At 40.9% G+C, this 16,233-nt stretch overlaps 1 protein-coding gene across 4 annotated transcripts in view; it reads right to left on the minus strand.

The window, feature by feature from the left end:
• The window catches only part of atr (ATR serine/threonine kinase), a 118,791-nt gene continuing 102,558 nt past the window's right edge, over nt 1-16,233 (minus strand). For 2 of the 4 annotated variants that reach the window (XM_068042581.1, XM_068042582.1), the window contains 8 exons: nt 15,029-15,229; nt 11,699-11,842; nt 10,509-10,659; nt 8,201-8,357; nt 7,529-7,682; nt 5,143-5,294; nt 4,879-4,984; nt 1-1,509 (listed from right to left, as the gene is read on the minus strand). In XM_068042581.1, coding sequence (XP_067898682.1) covers nt 1,336-1,509; nt 4,879-4,984; nt 5,143-5,294; nt 7,529-7,682; nt 8,201-8,357; nt 10,509-10,659; nt 11,699-11,842; nt 15,029-15,229 — 1,239 coding nt within the window. In that variant the 3' untranslated portion in view covers nt 1-1,335. Of the gene's footprint in view, nt 1,510-4,878; nt 4,985-5,142; nt 5,379-7,528; nt 7,683-8,200; nt 8,358-10,508; nt 10,660-11,698; nt 11,843-15,028; nt 15,230-16,233 lie in introns of those variants that run through there. The other 2 variants (XM_068042583.1, XM_068042584.1) reach the window with 2 other exon arrangements.

Genomic DNA, 16,233 nt, shown 5'->3' on the forward strand with positions numbered 1-16,233 from the left:
TTTATTTTACATATTAGTGTGCAACAAGTTTGTGAACATAAACATAGAAAAATCTGGTCCAAATGCTCAATTTCAGATAGTACAATATGGTCCAAAAATATTTTGGAAAATTATTTTTTCTGTTTTGAAGTTTTTACCACCAATCTTGAACAGGCACAAAAAGTAGCTACATTAAAGTACAATTTTGCAAATGTGCATTTTTTCAAACATTTCGTATTTATAAATTGCCAGAAGAAACCATCACTTACATATTGATTCACATGAGTTGGTGTCATCCACACCAAAAACAGTGGAAACTGGTGCACAAAGGAGGACAATGAAAATCAAAATAACAAGACTAACTCAACAGGCCATCAACAATCTGACTTCAGTCTCCACACATCTAACTGGAAGTTTATTTCACTTCTCTTACAGATATGGAAAAAAGTTTTTTCTCTCCACTCAAATACAGAGCTAGGTGAGGTTGTACAGTTGAAAGGGGACCGTCCTGTACCTCAGAATCCCACATAGTTTTGCTAGTTAGAAACTGGGCTCTATTCAAACGTAATGGAACAACTTAAAGATAGCTTAAAAGAGAAGACCATATTGATCCCAATAAATTATCTGGGCCACCAATATGCATTTTTTGTTCAAAAACATCAATACAATTCAGTTTATAATACAAGTTCATTAATACAATACATGTTGACAGTCTACAATGGGCTCTGGCCTCAATCGGGTAATTGAAGTTCAGTCTTTTGGGCTTCTCCAGCTGTTCACATAAGGAATCCATTTGTTTTAACTTGGTCTGTCTCTGGGAGAGCCACACATTTCAAGTTGTTAGGCTTTCAATGTGGACACTTTTAAAATCATGTTTTACTATATCAACAGTTTCCTAATTCATACTTTGTCAAGTTTCTGTACATCTGATTTCCTGTTTCAGTTAAATCTTAACCTGAAGCAAATTATCTTGAAAGCCTTAAAATTCCAAGTTCAGTATTTTAAAAATATATTTAATTTACTCCCAAGATCTGCGCTGCACTCAATCAGAAGTCAATAAAGTTCTCCGTTTGCCCTAAATCTTGCCTTCTGGAGTTGAAGGACAACTCCAGATTCTTTTGATCTTCATGATGCGGTCTCTTTGACAGGAATATATTGTTCTCTTCCTGAAGTAAGTTGCCAAAAATACACTGCTACAAAGGTGCACTGCAGTGATATAAAACTGGCTTCCTGAAACATTAGCAACTTGTGATGGGTGATTTAGAGCTGAAGATAAAGCAGGTCACAAATCAAGCAGCTATTCCATAAACCACTAATCTTGAGTCTTCCTTATACCAGAGTTTTTTGTGAATGCTTTTACATGTATGGAGCCCAGCCCAGGTACATTTGACACAAGAGTTTTTCATTTGTTCCTTCTTGAATGAGGTAGTGAACATGACCTTCAATGGATAAAGGCAAACCTTTCACCTTATTTCTCGTCTTAATCACTCCATGTAGCCGCTTTTCTATGTCCTGAACGTGGGTCTTGGCCTAAAAAACAAGTCAACACTTCAAAAGTTAAGGTACCAATTATTTCCCTTTTTAAATTCAATTGACATTTACCCAAATTTAAATCAACAATCATTCTTCTGCCAAGACAGACTGCACCAACTATATCTGATGTGCTTTAATCCCAGGGGTGATTATTTTCATTTGAAAAGGGAGCATCTTCCACCAAATTGCTCCGTAATGTAAAAGAGAAACAGCTCTATTCATGTCACCTCATGCTGCCACATTTCACAGTTTCAAGCTGCTCAACAGATATTGAGAAAAGTGCTCTCTTGCTCTGTGTAGCAAGTCTTGTGGCTCTACTCTAGTAACATCAAACCACTGCCCTCAGTCTAGACGAATCAGATCCTTTCTTTACCAAATTGAGAAGCCAAGGAAAAGGGCCAAGACTCTCAATGCAAGACACCAACGAGGTTGAAAGTGTTGAAGACAAGGTAAATCAGGAAGCAGAGATTAGTTGACACCAAGTTTGAGTTTTTAAAAGCCTGCATATTGCAGAAGTAAAGACTGGCAGTGATAAAGAATTGCACAATTTTGAGGTCCTCAATAGGAGATTGTATAATAAATTTTGATTTCAAAACATCAAGGATTAGAAAGGAGGAAGTATATGTAGGGCATTGTGCCTGAAGCTTAGAAGCAATGACTTCTCTTCCCGCTCCCACACTATTATCGCTGGTGTTCCCAAATGTTCTTTCCTTCACCCCTCCTATTCCTTATCTATATGGTATGGCACAGTGACAACTTCCACAAATATCCAGCTCGACCTCACCACCATCCCTCTTGACCTCTCCATGTTGTTAAATAGTCAGACTGCTTGTCTGACATCCAGGACTGGATGAGCAGAAATTTGCTCGAACAAATATTGAGAAGACCTAAGCCACTGCCTTCGGTCCCCACCACAAGTTTTGTTCCCTAAACACTGACCCCATCCCTCTCCCTGGCAACTGTCTGAAACTGACCAGACTGTTTGCAACCTTCGTGATCATATTTGGCTCTAGGTGAGCTTCCGTCTAAAGGCCTGCTCAGGTCAAGAAAAAAAACCCCGACCTGAACCCAACAGAACCACATCAGACCTGAGCCCAACCAGAGTCCCTCCATTTTTTCCCACGCCCGACTCGACCCGAGCTTTGTTCACTTTGCCTACCTTCCGACTCCGAATCTGCAGGAAGCTGCAGCATGAGCACGATGACGTCATTGAGACGCTCGCTGTGCAGACTCAGAGTTTCCCTCCTTGACATCCCGACTCCCACTTCAGGCAGGCTTTTCAACTTTTGACACTTACTAAACTCAACTTCCCAGCAGAGCAATACTTACTGTATGTGTCTGACCCGGACCTGGCCCGGCCCAACCCGACCAGAGGTTGAAAGTCGGACCTGGAAGTGCGACCCGACCCGACACATGTCATCGGGTCCCGTCGGGTAGCAGGCCTTTACTTCTGTCCACGTCTCCACGCCATTACTGACTACCTGTTTCCACCTTCTTAACATCGACCAACTCAGCCCCTGTCTCAGCTCATAGAATCACAGAATGTTTACAGCACAGAAAGACACCACTTGGCCCATCATGTCTGCGCTGGCCGAAAAATGAGCCACCCAGCCTAATCCCACCTTCCCGCATTTGGTCTGTAGCCCTGCAGGTTACAGCACTTGAGGTGCATATCCAGACACCTTTTAAATGAGTTGAGCATTTCTGCCTCTACTACCCTTTTGGACAGTGAGTTCCAGACATCCACCACCCTCTGAGTGAAAATGATATTCCTCATCTCCCCTCTAATCTTTCTACCAATCACTTTAAATCTATGCCCCCTAGTCACTGACCTTTCTGCTAAGGTAAATAGGCCTTTCACATCCACTCTATCCAGGCCGCTCACAATTTTGTAAATCTCAATCAGCTTTCCCCTCAGCCTTCTCTGTTCCAAGGAGAACAACCCCAGCCTATCCAATCTTTCCTCATAGCTGCATTTTTCCAGTCCCAGCAACATCCTCGTAAATCTCCCCTGTACTCTCTCCAGTGCAATTACATCCTTTCTGTAATAAGGCGACCACAACTGCACACAGTACCCAAGTTGTGGCCTAACCAATGATTTATACAGTTCCAGTATAACCTCCCTGCTCTTATATTCTAAACCTCAGCTAATAATAATAATCTGCTGCTGAAACTCCTGCTGGCCAGCCTCCCATGTTCTACCCTCTGTAAACCTGAAGTGATTCAAAACTCTGCTGCCCATATTCTAAGTCACACCAACTCCGTTTCACCCATCACACTGTGCTTGCTGACCTACTTGGGCTCCCAGTTAAGTAACTCCTCATTTTTAAAATTCTCACCCTTGTTTTCAAATCCTTCCATGGTCTTACCCCTTCCTAATTTTGTAATCTCTCCCAGCCCTAAGCTGCTCCAATTCTGGCCTCTTGAACATCGCTGATTTTAATTACTCCAGCATTATTGTCTGTGCCATCAACTGCCAATGCCCTAAGCTCTGCAATTTTCTCCCTAAACTTCGCTGTCTCTCTTTCCTTCTTTAAGACACTCAGAATCACAGGTTATAGCACAGGAGGTCAACACTCAGCCCATCGTGTCTGCACCAGCTCTCCTAATGAGCATTTCACCTAGTGCCAACTCCCCCACCTTCTCCCTGTAACCCTGAACATTCTTCCTTTCACATAACTCTCTAATTCCCTTTTGAATGCTTCAATTGAACCTGCCTCCACCACACTCTCAGGCAGCACATTCCAGACCTTAACCACTAGCTGTATGAAAAAGGTTCTCCTCATGTCGATTTTGCTTCTGTTACCACTTACTTTAAATCTGTGCCCTCTCATTCTCGATCCTTAAAACCTACTTCCATGATCGGCCTCAATATCTCCTAGGTGTCAAATTTTGATGGTAACACCCCTATTAAGAGCCTCGGGTCTACATTACTATATAAATACATAAGTTGGTGTAATTTAAGAACAACAGCGATAGTTGCACCAATAAAATAGAAAAGGAGGAAAATTTGCAATGGATAGAAGTTGAAGGTTGCAGATAAAAGTTCGACAATCCAATCTAATTATACATGAGCGATGCTATCTGTTCTCATCTGAGCAGATCTATAAAACTGTTCCACCACATTTAAAACTAAAAATCCCAGCTACCGCTTTCTGAACAAAAGAAAACCTTTCTGCAACCCCAGGTCAAACAACAGGCACTGAGTGAGGAATTGCTCTTCTAGTTGATGCAGGGCAGTGTGTTAGGAGTGTTAGATAAAAATGTGTGAATGACAGAGCAAAGATAGACTGGAAGGGGAAAAAAGTAAGAGAACACTGAACATTTTTTAACCCAACACAAGGAAGATAGTATTCTTTCACTGACCTTTTCATTGATCACCTCCCCAGTTTCATTGGGTTGTACTCTTGCACTTCCTTTTACTGGCTTGCTCCACTCCACCAGTGGATCATGCAGAAAAGTTTTCAAAACACTGTAAGACAAATAAATGTTTGCTCTGACAATATGGACACCAAAAAAACCAGAAGACTTGAAATCAATATTTATAATGGAAGATTATGTAAGTAGTCAAAGATTAAATATGAAATAATTCTAACTATAATTTAGTTTATCTAAGATCAGATGCTTTACCTCATTAAAGGTTCTCGTTGATCACGCATTAACCTCAATGTCACTTCACAGGCTCGGCGGAACAAACCTTCTGTTCCCATAGGGCCCATGGCATGGACCATATTGTGGGTTAGACGAAAAGGGACAACTTCCGGAACATCAAAGGTCTCCCCCTAAAACAGTGGTAACATTTTTCAACCACAGAATAGTCACAAGCTTTGTTTTCTCTCCAGAGTTGCAGCAGTTGGAAAGAGAATCTGGACAGACATAATTCTGGATTAAATACTACAGTATTTCTTTTCTTGAAAAGTTAGCAGGTATATACTGACAAGGACTTTTTAGCTGACTAAGCAGCAAGTTGCTGGTCCAAAAGGCAGTGTCACAGACAATGATGATGGTTTGCAAATCAATCTTCTCTAAATCAACAATGGGAAGCTGGCTTAGACATAAACTGCTTCCTCTGTGGGAAAGGTGATGGGCACGTCACAAGAGCAGCCTAAATGTTTTGAAGCAGTGTGCCACAACTATGAGTGGGCCGCACATGATAAAATGCCCCAGATTTTGCAGTTGTGATGACAGTGAAACTGTCTGCTATTGCTGTTATTACAACTATGAAACAGACAGTGACTCTGCTGTCCACACATGCGCAGTTGAAAATGCAAATCCAGAAGTTGCTGCAAGTGACTCCATGCTCCTCCACAGGGTTCGCTGTTGAAGTCTCCGCAAATCAAAATCTTCGCAGACGGTGGAGTAGCAGTAATGCCACTACTAGTAACAAGTGACTAGTAATCCAGAGGCTCATGCTATTGTCTTGGGGACACAGGTTCAAATCCCACCACACAAGCTGGTGGAATTAAATTCAATTAATTAATAAAAATATGGAATTGGAAGCTAGTCTCAGTAATGGTGCCATGAAACTATCAATTGTCGTAAAATCCCATCTGGTTCACTAATGTCCTTTAGGGAAGGAAATCTGTCGCCGTTACCTGGCCTGGCCTAAATGTGACCCCAGACTCTCAGCAATGTGGTTGACTCTTAACTGCCCTCTGAAATGGCCTAGCATTTCCAGATGTCCAGCAACAGTTATGTCATCACGCAGGTTAAGCAGCCAATCACATAGAAGAATTCTCATAGATAGCATACCAGAAAGTACACTGATTATCCTTCACTTTTCAATCATTTTAGCAAGCCACTCAGTTCAAGGATAACTAGGGATAGGCAACAAATGCTGGCCTGATAGTGATGTTCAATTTCCATGAAAGAATAAAAATAACTTGAATTGACATGAACTTCCACTTTTATGCTTTTAGTCTTGCTGAAAAAACTACTGAAAAAGTTACATCTTGTAGGTTGAGTTGTAACTGGGTTTTTAACAGTGTACTAACTTCATAATTACTGATGAACAACCTCTCTGGTTCTGAAAAACTAACTGTATATTAGTGGAATGTCAAATTTATTCATTATAACAAAATTCACTATATTTTTAATTTTTAAAAAAAGTTTATATTTCAGTTTCTACCTTAATCCCATGTGTAAATCCTAATCTTAGTTTTGCTACTTGTAAAATGATTGAAAAGTGAAGGATAATCAGTGTACTTTCTGGTTTGCTGTCTATGAGAATTCTTCTATGTGATTGGCTGCTTAACCTGCTTGATGACATAACTGTTGCTGGACATCTGGAAATCCCCTTGAGCTGGCGCCAGAATCAAAATAACATTGTGAAAGGGGAAATCCAGGCTACAAAGATTGTTAGATCTTTGTGGGCCACTTTCTTCGAGTTCAGCAGAGAGCATGGTCCCTTTGCCGCTGACCACGAAATCCAGGACAATTACTTTTGAGATGTCAACAGCAACAACTTGCCTTTATATAGCACCTTTAACGTTGTAAAACATTCCAAGGAACATCAAAGGAGCACTTTCAAAAAAATTGGACGTCGTGCCAGGTATTTCGACAGATGTTCAAAGAACGGAAGACAGGTAGAATCATGGTTAGTTCCCAATTTATTTTACATTCCTTAGGTCCTGGACCCTGGACACCATTTCTACCAGACACGAGTTGGGGGCGTTACTAATGCAGAAATGCACTCTTCCTCAACAATATGAGTGATTTTCAAAAATTTTGCTACCAACTGACTTTTCACCTCCTAGCTCATCCACAATATACCACAAAGCCACTATGCATTCAGAAGGTGGATCAAATATGTAGAGACCAGTAGCTTGACCATATAGGTCACTAATATCTGAACTGAAATTTTGCCAAAAAGAAACTGAAAAGTTTCTCAGTGATAGAATCTTTAGTTCCTACCTGTTTATATAAAAATATAGAAGTTGTGCACTTTGGCTTTATAACTTTAGAAAGTACACGTGTGCTTCCTCTAGAAGATAAGCGCTGGAAAATAATCAGTTACCTTATTGAAAAGACAGTTGAAGTCCACATGAACACATTCGCCCGTCAACGAATCAAACAAAATGTTTTCTCCATGGCGATCACCTAGACCCAGAATGTAGCCAACCATTGACATCACAGCAACAGAACGACAGTAGGCTGATCTACTACTGTACCTAATTGGAAGGAATTAGAAGACTGAAGTTTCAAAATAACACCACATCTAACAGAAAGCACTATGGCCAACTATATGTATAATATATGGTACAAGATATGATCAGCTACCAATATCAGACCATTATGTGGGAATTATTTTTTTTTTTTTTTACAGATTTCTAATCCAAAGAGCGGTTATCCCATTACCTTCACTGAGGACGTACAGTAATTAATTCATTGTTCATGACCTCAGACTTGCTGTTTTAACCTTTGCCGCTACTGTGATTGATCCTGTTAACCAAGCTAACAACTACTCAGACTTTTATAGTAACTGAATCTAAAATAATCACATGATACACCCATTTCTCTTTATGAATCCAATCTAAAACACCCCACTGTAACAAATGGTAATAAAGTTCACTCAAGGAGCTACCTAAAAATGGAGTGAAAACATTACTAAACAGATATCCTGAAACCCTTGACTTTGTATATGGGAAAGCAGAACCCCACATTGTGCTAACAAATTTAAGAAACTGACCATGAAGTTGGATCAGGGAAAGTCCTAAGAAACCATTCATGAAAGACAGCAGGGTGACGTGGCAGAAGCTGTTGTTTAAATACAGATAATTTCTCTTCTAAAGGTGCTTGCTTTGGCAGCATGCACTGACGCAGCTCTTTACCAACCATGTAAACACCTGTAACAAACCATGTGCAAAATTTAGAATACCAGGAGAAAAAGTAAAACCAAAACCTAATATTCAAAATACATACATCTGAGTCAAGTTCTTTATTTGAAGAGATATTTAAAGTAAGTTTAGTAAATCATGAGGAACCTTGTCAAATATGTTCACTGAAATTGTGCTACAATTAATGATTAGATAATTAAAAACCAAATTAATGCACCAGATTCAAGTGGGTGAGGTCATACTTCCATGCTTGCCTCAGATTTTCAGTTGTCAGTAAAGCAACCAAGTTGAATGCTAAGCTAAATTGAGGCATTCCCACTGCAGAAGGACAGGAAAGAAATAGGTGGGAGACTGGTATTGGCCTTAAATCACCCCTTTAGCCAACAGATCATAGAACTACACTGTCAGAACTTCACAGATTGGGCTGTCAGGAAGAGGATGTGGAATTAAGGGAGGCCAGGTGTGAAAATAATAAATCGTTCAAAATCTTTCAATTGCGCAGTCTTGTGCTGAAAGTTAGATTACCAGCAATAAATATAATCCTCCTCACCTTTTGAAGCGGCACAGTGGCGCAGTGGTTAGCACCACAGCCTCACTGCTCCAGCGACCCGGGTTCAATTCTGGGTACTGCCTGTGTGGAGTTTGCAAGTTCTCCCTGTGTCTGCGTGGGTTTCCTCCGGGTGCTCCGGTTTCCTCCCACATGCCAAAGACTTGCAGGTTGATAGGTAAATTGGCCATTATAAATTGCCCCTAGTATAGGTAGGTGGTAGGTAAATATAGGGACAGGTGGGGATGTGGTAGGAATATGGAATTAGTGTAGGATTAGTATAAATGGGTGGTTGATGGTCGGCACAGACTCGGTGGGCCGAAGGGCCTGTTTCAGTGCTGTATCTCTAAACTAAACTTAAGTCTACACATACAAATAGGAATTGCTGTCGCCCACTGGCAAGGGTTGCAATTATATTTGGTCACTTCCCCTTTCAAAGTCCATGCTCTTGTGCTGATATTTAAGTCAAGTTATTCTCCCTCTCCTTCCAAGCATCATCCTAAACTGCATTCTTAAATTTCTGAACAGAACAGCAATCTTCAGAACAACAAATTACAACTGGTTTGTTGCTTTGGACAATAACTCTGGTTAAAGCTAGTCTGTTAGTTAATACAGCGTGGGAAAGGAAAGAAAGGGAGGTTGATAAAGAGCAGGTTTTAGGACACTTAGGAGGAAGATGACAGATTTGCTTCATTTCATTAAATGAAATGTTACAACAGTAGCAAATTCTTAAGGAATCCAGTATAAAAGAGCTAAGCTGACAAACATATTATGTACATAATTACACACCAACATATAGGATCATAGGATGATACAGCATAGAAGGAGGCCATTAGGCCCATCGACCCTGTCCCAATTAGTCCCACTCTCCTGCCTTTTCCCCATAACTGTGCAAACTTTTCCCCTTTTGAAAATTATTATTGAATCTGCTTGTGCCACCTTTCCAGGCAGTGCATTCCAAATCATAACATTACACTGCACAAAAAACTTCTCACTTCTGGTTGTTTTGCCAATTACCTTAAATCCATGTCCTCTATTTAATGGCTCTTATGCTACTGGCAACAGTTACTCCTCATTTACTCTTGCAAACCTGTTCATGATTTTGAACACCTCTATTAAATCTTCCCTCATGCTCTGAGGAGAGCAACCCCAGCTTTTCTCATCTCTCCATGTAACTGAAGTTCCACATCTCTGGCACCATTCGTGTAAATCTCTTCTGCACATTTCCTAAGACTTTGACTCCTTCCTAAAGTGTGATGTCCAGAATTAGACACAATAGCCAGCTGGGGCACAAGCAGTGTTTTTTATAAAGATTTAGCATAACTTCCTTGCCCTTGTACTCTATGCTTCTGTTGATAGAGCCACGGATGCTATATGCTTTTTTAACTGCATTCCTGCACTTCCTTTTAAATTGTACTATTTAGCTTGTATTGCCATTAAATGCGCCCCTTTATAGAAAAACTAATCTTAACATACAAAGCATATAAATTTGTAACTTATATATTGTATTTTTCATGTACCTCGCCACACATTTGAATCGCCTATAGTATATCGAAGACAACAGCATCTATTTAATGGAACTTCAACACAGTTATGATATGTTCAATCTTTACCTTTTTCTTTGTACAGCTTATTCAGAATGTGTCTTAATCCAGCAGTGTTGTTAACCCACTCAACCAGACCACACTCCTCATTCAGAGGAATGACTGCATATGTTCTGATGTGAAGCTCTCTCCTGCGAGACTCTGCATCTTTTCGTAAGCACTGTCAATCATCAAAATACCCAATTTCATTAATTTCTTTTTAAAAAGCTCATTAATAGATGAAATACAAACAATGATGTGATTAATATCGTAGACATTGTCCATCCAGCTACTATTGAAATAATAGGCTGCAGCAGGTTAGAGATCAATGATAAAATTGGTGATTTTCACTTTTTTCTGTATCAGTGACTCCGCTGAAATACTGACATGCTCCTGAGGACCACAAACCCAACTACCGAATGTTGTTCAGCCAAAGGAGAACAGTGCCAACAGTATGGAAAACATTCTTTTTTTAAAAAAACTTGTATACAAGCAACAGAAACAACATAGTAGAAAATCAATAAATACAGAAATCTGATAATCTTCAGGACAACAATCTGAAAACCTATGGAAAACAGTATGCAAAAGGTTAGTTTGGTCCAAGTGCAGTTCACTCTGTCACAGACTGTACCCAATTTATTTAATTTCCAGAAGCAGTTAACCAACAATTAATAAAATGCCCAAGATAAAGCTCTGAAGCCTCTTCATTACTCACCCCACCCAAGATAACGTAAGCACATTCAGCCAATATTACAACTTACATGTTCAACCCTGGCCAGTTACATTTGAAAGTTAATACTCTTAGCTAACTCTCTAAACTAAGTAAGCGCTAAAGCAGCAAGCCTGGTGTGGAAATAGACAATTTATTTATTTTATGCATATATGGAGGATTTTTAAGACCATGGAATTTACACAAGCCAATTTATACAGAATTGAAGTATTATATGAAGCAGAAGCTAGCTGTTATAAAATTCAGTGTATAACTTCAAACTGCATCCTCAATTGTAAACATTAAATAACTCACAATGAAATCAGAGTTAGCCCACTTTATTTAGACGCTGTCAAAGTTCACACAGTCACCACATGAAGAATTTGCTAAACACTTCACGGAGATAAAATTTATCCTCTGAACACTTAGCAATATTTCCAAATATTTCCAACTTAAACATACAAGTGACTTTAATTTTCCAATAACCATGTCAGCTTTTCAAATACTATACCTTATTAATTAGCGAGTTGAATTCCATAAGTCGACAATCCTTCCTGAGGTCGTCTTTGGGTTTACACATCATAATGTAGGATTTCCCATCAGAACCCTTAAGATTGATTTTCTTTGGCTTCTGAAGAGAGGCTAGGATCTCTACCTAACACAAAAGAAGATGAAAACATATGGATGCAGTAACAAGAAGTTAGATTTATATAGCAGCCTTAAAATAATAAAATGTCCTAGGGCGCTTTATAGGAGCATTATAACATATTCAACATTCCTGTATTAAAATTATATATCCTCACAAAACAAGCAATAATACAGTGGTGTCACTACATATCAAATGTTGATAGGTGGAAATATTTTGGTCTATCAAAGTTTTCACAGGTTCCCAAGGCCCTAGCTATCGAACTGCAGAAGATTTAAGATCCTCTTTATAATCCACCTCTTTAACCAAGCTTTTGGTCACCTCTCACAACATTTACATAGATTTAGATAAGAATCGACAGCACAGAAATAGGTCATTCGGCCCAACAGATCTATGCCAATGTTTATGCTCAACACGAACCTCCTCCTATTACTCTTCATCTAAACCTATCAGGCATTGTCTTTGTAAAGTTCTGATGGAGTTCTGATGAAAGGTCACAGACCTGAAACATTGGCCGGAATTTTAAGCTGCCTCAGTGGGTCGGATGGTGGCGTGAGGGCAGCGTAAAGTTGAGCAGCAGGCTCTGGGAGGCCTACCCGCCCCGATTCCGCCTCCGGACAAGTTTACGGAGGTCAGGCAGGGGGTGTGGTGGAAAACAGCCCACCCGCCCGAGGCCAATCAAGACCCTTAAGTGGCTACTTAACAGCCACTTAAGGGCCCTCGCCCGCCTCCACGGGTATTTTACCCGTGGCAAGCGGGTGTGCTGGGGATGTGAAAAACCGCCCAGCGATAGTTGCCGGCGTTTTCGCGCCCCGGTGGGGGGGCATGGTAGTCGGGCACAAGGTGCCCGCTTGAGGGCCGCCCCCGCCTCCCAACCCACCCCAGGGACCCAAGACACCCCCCCCTCCCCACAAAGGACCATCCAGCCTCACCAGGGAAGGACCAATCCCCCTGGTGAGTCATGCCCCTACTTACCCCCTCCTGGATCCATTGCGTCGGCTTGGCAGCAGTCCCAGCAGTGGCCACCACTCCAATCAGTGGGCCGTCAGCTCACTGAAGCGGGACCTCCTCCCTCAAGTGGGTGGAAGTCCCGCCTCGGGACAATTAAAGCCTGAGGATCCGTAAAATACGGGACGGATCCCCAGGCTAGGCGGAAGCGGGTTTGCCACCAACTTTGATGTCGGAGTCTGGCTCCCGTCGATCCACCGTAAAATTCCGGCCGTTAACTCAGTTTCTCTCTCCACAGATGCTTCCAGATCTGCTGAGTATTTCCAGCACTTTGTTTTTATAGCATAGCCTTCCCCTTAAATGCATCTACATTATTTATCTAACTACTCCATCTGGTAGCGAGTTCCATATTCTTACTGCTTTGCGTAAAAAAGGGTTCTTCTGAATTCTCTATTGGGTTTATTGATGGCTATCTTGTATTTATGTCCCCTGGTTTTGGTCTCCCCTACAAGTAGGAAAACCTTCTCCACGTCTACCTTATCAAACACCTACATAATTTTTAAAACTTCTATTAGGTCATCCCTCAGCCTTCGCTTTTCTAGAGAAAAGAGATCCAGTCTAATCAGCCTTTCCTGATAAATATACCTTCTCAGTTCTGGTATCATCCTCGCGAATCTTTTTGCACCTTCTCCAGTGCCTCTATAACCTTTTTAAAATATGGAGACCAGATTCCTCTTTGGCTCAGTGTCCATTTTTATCTGGTTATGCCTCTGTGAAGCACCATTAAAGGTGCTATGTAAATGCAAGTTGTTATTGGATTAATTTATACTACATCATCTTTAACAAAATGTCCATTAATTCTTCTAGCTCCTGAGCTGAAATGGAGGATGGGTGGGTGGGGAGGGAACAGACCAGAAACAGAAGAATTAGGGGAAGTGACTGCAGGCATCGAAGAGAAAAGCTTTCAAGAGATTTTTGAAGATAGCAAGAGTCGTATTAAGACACAAGGACCAAGGAAAAAAATTCCAAAGTGCAGAAGTGGCAGCCAAAGTCTTTTTACAGGTGTTTACAATAAAAATTCTTGATGTATCAAATGAATTTTTGGCTGCACTCCGAACTTTATTGGCACATCATAACAAAGCCAAGCCAAAAATCACTGGCATATTCAGTGGCATGCTGCCAATAGAACATTTTTTTTGTGTGGTTATCACTGTAAGCCTAATTGGTGATAGTTAATGGATGCAGTATGTATATGGCCATTCATACGCAATCTGATTCCAGTTTCAGAGTGCATGTGACTTGTTGCACCCAATCCAATCAAAGTTTGCATCAACATCACAGCAAGCATAATAGAGGAGACATGAGTAAATGAAAGAATGCAGCAATTGCAGTCACAGCTACTACTAAAGACATCTGCAGTGGCATGGGAAAAAACCTAAAGCTGTTTGAGTAAAAAGTACCACCAAATATACTGTCTATGTAGCTGAAAATAAGGTTGAATGCAAAATAAATTGTAAGCTTAAGAAGCAAATCCAAAATAATATCTGCAGTTGGTAAAGCAGTTTACTCAAATGGAGAGAAAAGACAGGATAATGTGTGGCTTGGAAGGGAACTTGCAGATGATGGCAGTTCCATGCATCTGCTGCCCTTGTCCTCCTAGGTGGAAAAGGTCGCGGGTTTGGAAGGGGCTGTCGAAGGAGGCATGGTGAGTTGCTGCAGTGCATCTTGTACATGGTACACACTGCTGACACTGTGTCGGTGGTGGAGGGAGTGAATCTTGAAGGTGGTGAATGGGATGATAATCAAGGAGGCTGCTTTGTCCTGGATGGTGTTCAGCTTGAGTGTTGTTGGAGCCACACTCATCCAGGCAAGTGGAGAGTATGGCATCACACTCCTGACTTGTACCTTGTAGACGGCGGACAGGCTTTGGGGAGTCAGGAGGTGGGTTACATGCTGCAGAATTCCCAGTCTCTGACCTGCTCTTGTAGCCAAAGCATTTATGTGGCTGGTCCAGTTCAGTTTCTAGTCAATGGTAACCCCCCCAGGACGTTGATAGTGGGGGATTCGGCGATAGTAATGCCACTGAATGTCATGGGGAGATGATTATATTCTCTCTTGTTAGAGATCGCCATTGCCTGGCACTTGTGTGGCACCATATTACTTCCTGGAGCAACAAAGATCATCAGTATGAGGGCTAACATTAAGAAACTAGAACATTTAAAAAGTAAGTGCAATTTGACACACTACCATGTCATCAAAACCAGCAATGTAGGCCCAGTGACCGGGGAAAGGGTCATGGTCTGCATGGGTGCCTGCAGTTGATGGTAGAGTTGGAGTCATCACAGATTGCAAAGGAATGAGGATTTCACTGAAAGCAGGTTCTTCCACCAGCCGTTTCAGCAATTTGAAATGAATGCTCATGCTTAAAGTTGTGGTGTTCCCATCCACCTACAAACAGAAACATTGGGGGAGAAAAAAAGCCATAACAAAATTGTTTTCACAATCCTGAACATGGTTCAACATATCTTAAAAATGTGAACATTTTAATTACTCTGTAAATTTAAGAGCTACAAATGTCAACAAACAAGATTAAATATTAAAATTAAGAACATAAGAACAGGAGTAGGCCATTTAATCTCTCAAGCCGATTCTGCCATTCAATGAGATCACGGCTGATCTGCGACCTAATGGCATATATCCACCTTTTCCCCATATTTTTTGATACCTTCGGCTAATAAAAATCTTTCCGTCTTACATTTACAATTAATCTAGCAACAATTGGATTTACAGAAAAGAGTTCCAAACTTCTACCACCCTTTGCGTGGAGAAGTGCTTCCTAATTTCACACCTGAAAGGTCTGGCTCTAATATTTTGACTATGCCCCAAGTCCTATATTCCCCAACTAGCAGAAATAGTTTTTCCCCATCTGTTTCCCCTTAGTATCTTGAGAACTTCAATAAAATCACCCATTAACCTTCTAAATTCCAGGGAATACTTTGTGTAATCTCTTCTTGTAATTTAACCCTTGGAGTCCAAGTATCATTTTGGTACATCTGCACTGCACTTCTTCCAAGGTGTGGTGCCCAAGACTGCTCACAGTACTCCAGGTGTGGTCTGACCGTGGCTTTGTAGCTGAAGCATGACAGTTACCCCCTTGTATTCTAGTCGTCTAGATATATAGGCTAATACAAATTAAATATAAACTGACATCAGATGGAATTTGGATAGTCTCAGGTGAAATGGTACTGAGAAATATCTTGTGTGCTACCCTGAGTTGGCATTAGCATGGGAAGAATGCAATCTAACTTCCTCTAAGTAAGGAAAGATCAAAGTAAAGAGATTCAACATGATCTACAAGCCTCTGTTTAACTGTAGGTCCATCTAATGTCGGTCATTCTGGGAAATTAAAACTTCAAAGGGAAACTGGCAAAACCTTTAAAGAAAGCCTGCAA

Source organism: Heterodontus francisci, chromosome 11 (genome assembly GCF_036365525.1).
Source record: "Heterodontus francisci isolate sHetFra1 chromosome 11, sHetFra1.hap1, whole genome shotgun sequence".
Taxonomy (NCBI): Eukaryota; Metazoa; Chordata; class Chondrichthyes; order Heterodontiformes; family Heterodontidae; genus Heterodontus; species Heterodontus francisci.